The following is a 10,637-nucleotide window of genomic DNA, read 5'->3' as shown; positions in this document are numbered from 1 at the left end:
ATCTGTAAGTTATGAATGAAAGCAAATGTTCAACAACCCTTGAAGCCTTAAGCTCATTCTTAGATAGCAGTGGCAAATATTTCAGAAGTAGAGTGATAAAATACACTGAATTTCACAAAAAGTCTGTCTTCAACGCATGGCGGTGGTCTCTTAGTTTTGACATTCCATTGATGCCGCAGGTCTTATTTGTTGATGGAGAATGCGTTCAAGAGCATAGGAGCTCATTTTTCAAGTGAGAAAAATTCATACCAATGAATAACAATAAGTAATAGGATCAAAGTACAGAAACCATGGGTTGACTTTGAAAATTTATAAATTTAATTTTTCATCATCCAATATTTTTATTCAACTGTTTTATAAAATTAGCGATAAATTATGTGGTTACCAATAAAATCGAATACTAGTCCATAAAGAAGTAAGATGTACGGTATCAATGAACTGTCAAACTAGGTTGTTCACATTCTCGACATGACCATATAGCGTCCGTCAGAGAGCAGCTCCCTCGTGTCGGAGGGTGAGCCCGGGCTTAGGCTCGGAGCTACAGAGGGCGTAGAGTACGTGTCTTTGTTAAACTTTCCCAGCCTCCTTTCCGTCTCCGAAGCAACAGATACTTCTTCCTCCACAATTTGCTCTAAAGGTGTCTCCCGCATTGCGTCTCCATTTAAGGCGAGCGCGTTAACAAAGCCATGTGCCCTATCTGGAGATGGTTCAGTGTAAGTTTCGGTGATCGTTTCCGGTAGCACTTCAGTGGCCCGAGCTCGTCTTGCACCCTTCGTCCTCATGCCACCCGTCTCAGCGTCTCTCTCTAATCTGTGACCTGATCGAGATCGCGTTAGTTGTCGCTGAACGTAATCTTCAAGAGCGTCTTCTTCACTCTTCGTCAAGTACTTATGGAGCACGATCAAGAATATTCCAACTCCAAGGGCAAATAAGCCGGAGCATACGAGTTCGTTGAACCAGCTTACGGAACCAATGCTGCTCCACGATGTAACATCATCGGGCAACCATCCGGAAGCGACTAAGAACATGCCGAGGACAAGGAACACCACTCCGAGATGGAGCATGCCGACCGACGAGACGACTTCATTGTCGGTGGCTCCTGTTTTCTTATACCTTCGTCGTTCGAGGCTGCCGGTAGAGCAGTGGGGGGAGGTCACTCCCGACTCGGTCGATTGGACAGAGTAGCGGCGCTCGCGCGCCCGCTGCTGCTCGGCGCGGCGCTTGCGCTCGCGGCGGATGGCGAGCGCGGAGTGCAGGCCCACCGCGTGCATCCTGCAAGCACGGGCACGGGTGAGCGCGTGCACGAGCGGCGCGACCCGTGCCCGTGCCGTGCCGTGCCGCCCGATACACGTATATAAGACTTGATTTCTACGATCACAACAACCGCTACGTTTACTACTTACTTTCACTGATGGGTTCGTTTTGAATAATTAAAACAAGTTCTTGAAAAATAAGAAATCAAGCCTTAAATATTTGTTATTGCATAATTCTTACAATCTATGTAATTTCATCATCTTAGGGTATTAAATGTTAGACAAATATTATTCTAATGACTTCGAAATGAATTATTAAAACTGTCATATTTATGATCGCATAAAAATAATGTATTCAACATAAACTTTAGTGAAGTTCTTATATTCTAATGAGATGTTTAAATTAATTTTAATATGACCTTTCGACACTGCGACCTTGCGACATGAAGAGAAAACACTAGACTTCCTTAATTCTTCATTTAGACTTCCTTCATTATGAGGTTCATAAACGGTGAGGCAAAGCTGACTTAATATTATTAATTTACCGCAATGTTCTTTTTTATAACACGCGGCTTCTAATTTGTTATATCGAATCGACCTGATTTAATATCCGGATTTCAGACTTATTACATGTTTCATAGTCAACTATAAGAGGGTTTCTTCGTGTGAAAACTTAAAAAATATGAAAAGAAAAAGTTGAAAATTTAATGGACAGAAATATTATATTTATTTATTAAAGACACACAAAAAAGTAAAATTATAAACTTTTAGAAATATATAATATTAGTTATTTAGTGTTCTGAACTATATTTCCACAAAAATACATGTCCAAATAGAAAATACAAAGAAGAAATAACAAACTTTTAACAGAAAAAGATTTGCTTTTAAGTTAATTTGCATAAAATAAGAAAATAGAAAAAAGAAGAAGCCATTAAACCAAGAAGAAGAGAAAAACCGGAAAGAAGATAAAAGAAAAAAATATAGAACATTATGGAAAAGTATACATACATACAAAAGAAAGAATACGAGTATAAAAATAATAATAATGGCATTAAACATTGAAAAATTGATTTAAAAAATTAAATAAACATTTTTTGTGGCCTTTAGGATTGCAATTCATGATGTGTATGTCACTATTTGGATATTATTGAATAATATCATTCTTAATAATTAATTGAAACCAATAAAGGTCAGGAATCGATATTAGAGTGTGAAAAATAATATGAAAATATATAAAATCAAAACTTTTACGTCGCGGGTTTCCAGTTCAATCATAGATTTTTTTTAACCTAGCCGAGTAAGAATTAATTTAAAAAAAACACAATAAAGTAAACTACGTAAGAACTTACGCTGAATGTTTTTAATGTGGCCAATATAAACTACATAAAACGGGGACCAGATAAACGGCACCATGCACTCTAAAACTAGGGATCTCTAAAAATAGGGCGGGGGATTGGGCTTTTATGGTTGTTTTACAGACGTGTATGGATTAACGCACATTAAGCAATATGATAGTCTTGCAATTTATTTATTACGAAATTGTTATTTGACTGATGCAGATTTCTAATGAAATTGTTATTTGTTTGCTACGAATGACGTCTGTACTTCTGCCTATATATACTCAAAATTACCTTAATAAACTTAGTGTTAGATCGACTTTCATTGGAATTGGTTTCCCTCATAACCATCCCTCACATGTAATCTCTCACTCAACCAGAGACTGTACCATACAAGACGTATACCGATTTATAATAATAGAAATATACATATAATAAGATAATAGAAATTTTTAAATATTGCACGTACGTGGTTTGGTACAGTCGAAAATAATTAAAGAGCAACTATAGAATTGACTATACACAAGAAAATTTAAAAAAAAAAATTAATTTCCTATTATAGCATGTTATTTAATATCGGTAATACACCACGAAAAGTAAACTCCAAGTGTAAATAAAGCGCCATTCAAGTACCATTTTTAACAGCGCTCGAGTGCCGCTTTATGAGATTGAGTTGATACCGGGTTTTCATGGAAATTTTTTAAAATGGTTACAACTTATGGTTATAACATACACTGGGATCATGTGACGTGTTTGCATGATTAAAGGGAATAAATAAAGATTTCATTTAAGTATAAAAATGGAACGAGGACAATTTTCTGAATAGGGAGCGTAACTGTTGAATATTTGTATATAACTTATTGAAATTATTCTATTGAAATTCAATGTAATATAACGATAACGTTTTAAAAAAATAATTTAGACTTCTAAATATTTTTGAGTGTTTTTAGACAGAATTATAAGATTACGTTGGATTCTATTACTTAAATAATTTTAGAATTCCTTTCGATTTGATAAAATCACGTCTTCGTAAACCCTGAAAATATTCCTGAGCATTTGTAAACGTGACTTTTGGAATGTTTTCACAAAATCAATTTAGTACCATAAGTCTTTATCATCTCTCAGGTCTCCATTGACATTAACGGTTATAGCTTCGTCTAAGTACTAGCGTCATAATATTTTACGGCCTATGAAAAAAAAATCATTGGCTTTATACAATTCAGTTATAACTGAGATTGATTGATTTATCTAAGCTACGCGTCAATTGACCATGAAAAACTAATGATTCGACTTAATGAATGCTCGGTTAAACTATTCACCTTTCGCATGAATTTCAGAAGTCAGTATCATAGTATTACGAGACAGGTATCAACTCAACAAGTCTGGACTTGTGCCAAATGTGAGTCTTGAACCAGACCGTACGAAATTACGATTTCCTGAAACGTATTTATCGTTGCACCATGACTGCGGTCCATTACTTAAGTGGTAAACCGTGTTGTTTCTGTTGGGTAACCCTTTGTTTCTGTTGAAATGTTAGTGTTTAACTGACTTGGAAGTGCGATATGCTATTTTTGTATCGCAGTAAGACTTAAAAATAATTCTGTTTCTGCCGTTGTTTGCCGAAGTTTGAGAGTGTAATTTGGGGCAATTTCATTTGTCATCATGGCGGAATTATCCATAAGTAATAATTATTCACTTGACTGATCTATAAGCCACACTCTTTAAAATTTAATTATATTTAATTTTAAAACCCTTTTCAGTATTTATAGTCTTTATTTTTAATTACTATAAGTAGTAGTAGTGATTGTAGCTGTTTAAATATTGAAATTATGTGTTTTTATTGTATGCGAGTATATTTTTTGTTAAAATCTAAAATAGAACTTTCATTTCAGCCTATGGCAGTCCACTGCTGGACATAGGTCTCCCCAAGTTCGCGCCAGACATCCCGGTTTTCCGCAATCCTCATTTAGCCTACACCGGCAATCTTATGTAGATCGTCGGTCCAACAGGCCGGAGGAGGTCCCACACTGCGTTTGCCAAGACACGGTCTTCACTCTAGTACCAGCCTACTCCAACGGCCATCGGTCCTGCGACACAGATGACCAGCCCACTGCCACTTTAACTTGCTAATTATGTGGGCTATGTCGATTACTTTCGTTTTCTCGCGGATAGTCTCATTTCTAATCCTATCTTTGAGAGAAACCCCGAGCATAGCCCGTTTCATTGCACGTTGAGCGACTTTAAATTTGTGGACCAGTCCCTTCGTCTGTGTCCACGTCTCATTTGTCTTCAAGCATTGCGGAATCTTAGAAGTGAAGACTAAGAAATAGAACTTTAGAAATTCTAAATTGAAAACATTACGTTCACAACAAACTTCAACTTTGTGAGATTTTATTGACTTCATCAAAGTTATTTAAATAAAAACTTAATGGAAATATCTTTTGGTTGTATGTCTTCTAGAGACGATCGAGAAGAGTTTCTAAAGAAAAACATTCTAATTAATACTTTGATAGATTGATTTCATTGTTTTAATTAAACTTTTTATTTAATTGTTTATTAATTTTATTTAATTGTTTACGCACAGGGTTTAAAATCACGATACGTCTCACATACTCGTACATGGGACGTATCGTATAATAATAAATATTTTTTTCATGTGTATTTTTATATAGGTATGCGGTTTAAAAAAAAGGTTACTTTCATCCATTCTTAAAGAATATAAACCAATTTTTTAAGTTTATATCTCAAAATTTAAAAAATGAGATTAGCAATGCTTTAGAATGAAATATATATGCAGTTAACTTCCATCAAGTGTTGAAATTTCATAATAATTATAAGTATTTCTCTGTTAGGGGTCGACCATAAATCACGTAATGTTTTTGCAACTTTTCGACCTCTTTGTCCCCCCTCTAGTGATGTGTCATGAGGTTTTAGACACCTCCCTCCCCTTATAGCCAAAAACACGTCATCATCATATTTTTTATGAAAATTATATTGAAAGTTTCAGAATATTGTCTTTCAATACGGATGTAATCTGCTAAAATTTTGCAAAATTAAGATGGATTGGATAAATTGGCTAAACAGACATCAAGAATGCACGGTGTTTTTAGTGGTTTCCAATTTAGAAATCGCGCTTTCAACGTGAAATAAACACACGTGATGACATTTGATACCCCATTACAACCCTCCCCCTCTTCAATAGGTCAAAATTCTCCTAACCCCTATTGACGTTCACGTGATTAATGGACGACTCCTAAACTTACAACTCACTGTCTCAGTCTGAAATAAAAATAATATATAGTACATTGTACGATTTGTACTCAACGTAAAAAGATAATTACCTAATTTACCAACCTCTATTTACGATATCTATTAAAATAAAGTTCATAACATTAAAATTGCTTTTATAATGCTCAAAAAACAGTCACCTGCACAAAACTGTTTCCTGGCTAAATATCAAGAATCACAAGTTCAAATTTCATAATGATTTAACTTTTCCTTTTCATGCTCATAATATTTAAAATGTAATGTAATTTTTTCGGGCAATATCAGAGGAATTTATTTTATTATTAAATATTACACCTACAAAACTAACCTTAATTTTGTCACCAATTTTACGCGTACACTGGTTCTTATTTACTGGTTTATACTTAAAACACAGATATCAAGCTATCTTAGAAACAGATGACTATGGGTGTGTGTTGAAACATTTTCATTATTTATTAATTACAGTTTCCGTGTTGTCTGAAACAAATATACATACAAAACTTTATCACAGGTGAAATTGTGCCGCAACCAACCTTAACTCAGTGCGTATTCCAGGTCAATCCTGATTTATAAATCAGAAATCGAAGCGGTTGTTTAGACTTCGAACTGGGTTATAGCTCATAATATACGTTTTGAAATACACTTAATATTTTATAGCCAGGAGCCAACAATCGCTATTGAGTTTATGTCGTACTATAATTTTGAATTCGTCCAATTTTTACTTTTGATCACTTTTCTCAATTGTTTTTCCACCGTCAACCTTTAGCTGATCTTTGCTTGTTCTGGTTTTCTTTCCTTCTAAAAATATAGATCGTAGAAATTTATAGCCTTTATTAATATTATTTGATACAAACAATCGACTGCTTATATAGTACATTAAGAATAAACCCAATATTAATTTGCTACGCGTAAATTTAGTTTAGACTTCTTAAAATCTATAATTGCTTCTATTTTCAAATCAGTTGTAATAATAACAGTTTCGATCTTTTCTGTTACACTGTTAAAATAATATTCAAAATAAATAAACAAACGAAACGTGTCGATTCAATAAATAAAGTTATCATCGGAACGAATATTTCGTAATTATTTGAAGGAAATTGTTTACATCTGTGATGTGTTTGTTATTGCTTTTATTGTTATTGTTGTGTTTTTTGATTCTGTAGACAGATATGTAAAGTGAACTAGCCATTCTGTTATCAGAAATTATATATATATAGATGGATAAACAGAAAGATAAATCGATTCTGAATGTGTGAATATGTGCGTTAAGAAGAATAGGCAAGAAACTCTAGAAAACCGTAGTCACTCTTAAAAACCGTATAGTCATTACTGAATTATAAGCTCAGTCATAATTATGTCCGGCGCTAAAACCAGCGTTACTAAACTAAATAACAAAATAAAATGATAGTAAAAGCATGGGTTGTTAAAACATAGCAATAAAAATAAAATAAAAAGTTATGTTTGCGTACAAACAAACGCATTTCAACGAGCGCTTATTCCGACAAGTGTTATTGGGGAAATACTCTATTGTGTCAGGTCGATGGGCTCAACCGTATGTATGAGATAGCTACATCATCCATGCCGATACTTGCGTCATCCTATACCCTGACATCAATCTATTGTAAACAACTAAATGGAGTCCAAAGACGGCCTAACCCATTTTCCACGAAGAATAATACGCATGTGAAACTATTCGATTAAATGTTTACTTTCCAGGTCGATTGACACTGTATTTCCTTTTATATGTTGTTTAAAATAGGTAATTACGGAATATAATTTTTCCTTTTAAATTCACTTTCATTTTATATAAATTATAGAAAATAGTTATCCGCTAATCCGCATTGGAGCAGCGTGGTGGATTAAGCTCCGATCCTTCTCCTATATTGAGAAAGTGGCCTATGGCCAGCAGTATAGAAAGTAGTAAACATGAAATGTATTGAAGTCAATCTTCAAGTTATAATTGTGTACTAAATTGGCATTATTTTAGTTTTCATCATCATTAAAGCCTATACAGTCCACTGCTGGACATAGGCCTCCACAAGTTTACGCCAAAAATAGCGTGAACTCATGTGTTTTACCCATAGTCACCACGCTGGGCGGGCGAGTTGGTGACCGCAGGGCTGGCTTTGTCGCACCGAAGACGCTGCTGCCCGTCTTCGGCCTGTGTATTTCAAAGCCAGCAGTTGGATGGTTATCCCGCCACCGGTCGGCTTTTTAAGTTCCGAGGTGGTAGCGGAACTGTGTTATCCCTTAGTCGCCTCTTACGACACCCACGGGAAGAGAGGGGGTGGCTATATTCTTTAGTACCGTAGCCAAACAGTACATTTACAATATTTTAGTTTTAGATATTTACAATTTTTACTATGAACTATGAACTGAATCTGCCTGTAAACAGTTATCTTCTAGGTGAAGGACAAAGTTAATACAGATGAAAAAATCAAAATATCAAAACTTTATTCGAGTAGGCTTCACAAGAACTTTTGAATAGTCATTTTACAAGTTAAAATTATATTAGTTTTAATTAATTAATTATAACGAAAAGTGAAGCTACCTTCGATTTGGAAAGTAAATTCTTCAGTGACGAATCAGCAGAAATTCCGCAGTTAAAAAAAATATCTCTTATTATAAAATTATTAAAAACCTGCATAAAATAGAGTGCCACTAAATCTTAGTTATTAATAAGAACCGACTAATATGCTTTATCTATGAAATTAAATTTTATTAAAAATTAAATAACTATATATTCTCCGGCAATTTTAAAATCGTTTGTGAGATATTGTTATAAATGCGAATGTCATAACTTAATACAAAGGAGACGTTTATTATGCGTAGTCGGAAACTAAATACATAAATACAAAATAAATATAGTCTCAATATTTGTAGCATTACCCCAAAAATTTGAAGTTTGAGACTTAACCTTTTTTATTTATTGCGCTGCTGCTTTGAGGATTATTTGGCCGGGCTGGATTAGGTGATCCGTACGCTTGTATGCCGACCTAGTTGTATAATAAAACGCCATTTAATATTTTTTCACTGGTGTAATTTTTACTGTCATGAAGATTATACTTAATGTTGATATATATTTTTTTTAAATATGTATACGACTTCTCGTTATCGTCTATCAAACTTAAGACACTATAGTAGATCATATAAATTATATAAATCGTTTATTCATTCATATCTCATCGTCGCTTTATCTCAGTCTACGTCACGCATTTAAACTATTTAGTCATGATGCCTTGCTGGGCTTACAAACACATTAAATTTACAAAAAAAGGAATGTAATAACATAGACTATACCTATTGCTCACCGCTTGTTTTATGAAGAGTATGTAAAATGTTTATAACTGCTTATCTTTAACACAAAAAAATAATTTGCAGAGTAAATGTGTAAGGAACCTTAGTCTAAACAATTAGGACGACATAGCAAGGTTTGACTATTCAAAATTGGTACACTAAGGACTAACTTCTAAGCAAATAAAAAAATATTTTTAAATTAATATTATATTATTATTATCATAAAAGAAATCGGTTTCATAATTTGGGAATTATGACTGACTGCAACCACAAGCTAATAAAAATAACATTACGTTTTAATTATTAAGAAATAAAAAGAACTAAACAGATAAATAAAATAAAAATTAAATAAAACAAAACCGAAACGTTAACTAAAAAACAAATAAACAATAAAAACCGTCATAAGGTTACTAAGGCGTACGACGGATGTTCCAATTTTTCCTAATGCTTTATGAGTTTATTGACTCGTTACACGAATACACACATATACACATACGAGGGAAATGTTACGTTCCGGCTTGAATTAAACGTAACACGTGAGTGCTGTATTCACATAAATACTTTGGATAAGATTGCATGGAAATATCAAAATACTCTTTTAAGACAAAAGAAAACCGACTTCAATTTACATTCACTGGCAATATAATTTATTGTATGTTATATGCAAAAAACAGAAATTCAAATTCCTCAATATATCTAACTTGAACAAACCAAAACATAATCTATGAGTATATATATTTTTTGTCTGTGTTGATTTTTTCAAAAAGAACAAAACCAATTATCATGAATGTTTTATGGGACCACCTCTGTAACAAGAGCTATCATACAAAAAAAGAATCATCAAAATCCAATAACAGTTGGCAGAGTTATCGTAACAAATATAGAAAAAAAATCATACAGTCGAATTGAAAAACTTCTCGTTTTTTAAAGTCGATTAAAAATTGCGAGTACTAATTTTTAAAACCTACTACCATTTTTTTTGCTATCGCAGATATTAGACAAAATAAATATTAGCAATAGAGTTGAAAAGTCAAAGATGACGACTACTTTATTAAAAACTCTAAAAGTTTTCTTACACTTTTCTACTAATCGTACATGTTTTCAATTTTCTATTTTCACGTCTAACTGACTGCTTAGTTGTTATCTCAAACTAAGCACAGCGGCTTTCGAGTGCAGGCTCCACAGAGTTTATGACAGTCGGACAGTTGGACAAAAGTAACAACCGTACATAAGACCGAGCCGGAAAGATATCGTTTCGTTTCGAAAACAACTGTGTCACAAAGAATGTTTAATACAGATCTACCAAGCTGTGTGGCAGTTTTTATAAAATTAATTTTATAAATGGTTAATGATCATTTATTTGGATAAATTTTAGATTTAACGCTTACTACAACTATTATTATTTAGTAATTTGACTCAATCAAATCAACTTTATTAACAAAATTACAAAATTAAATTATTTTGTTAAAAAATATTTTGTTTT

The 10,637-nt window shown here is 33.3% G+C and overlaps 1 protein-coding gene across 1 annotated transcript; it reads right to left on the bottom strand.

Annotated features, from left to right (window-relative positions):
- Positions 1–328: 328 nt before the first annotated feature.
- LOC123656843 lies at positions 329–1,271 on the bottom strand. Its single transcript, XM_045592462.1, has one exon. The coding sequence runs from the start codon at positions 1,269–1,271 to the stop codon at positions 456–458; it is 816 nt and encodes a 271-aa protein (XP_045448418.1). The 3' UTR covers positions 329–455.
- Positions 1,272–10,637: the final 9,366 nt, after the last annotated feature.

Source organism: Melitaea cinxia, chromosome 10 (genome assembly GCF_905220565.1).
Source record: "Melitaea cinxia chromosome 10, ilMelCinx1.1, whole genome shotgun sequence".
Classification (NCBI taxonomy): Eukaryota; Metazoa; Arthropoda; class Insecta; order Lepidoptera; family Nymphalidae; genus Melitaea; species Melitaea cinxia.
Note: the sequence above shows the minus strand (reverse complement) of the source record. Positions and strands in the feature narration are given on the sequence as shown.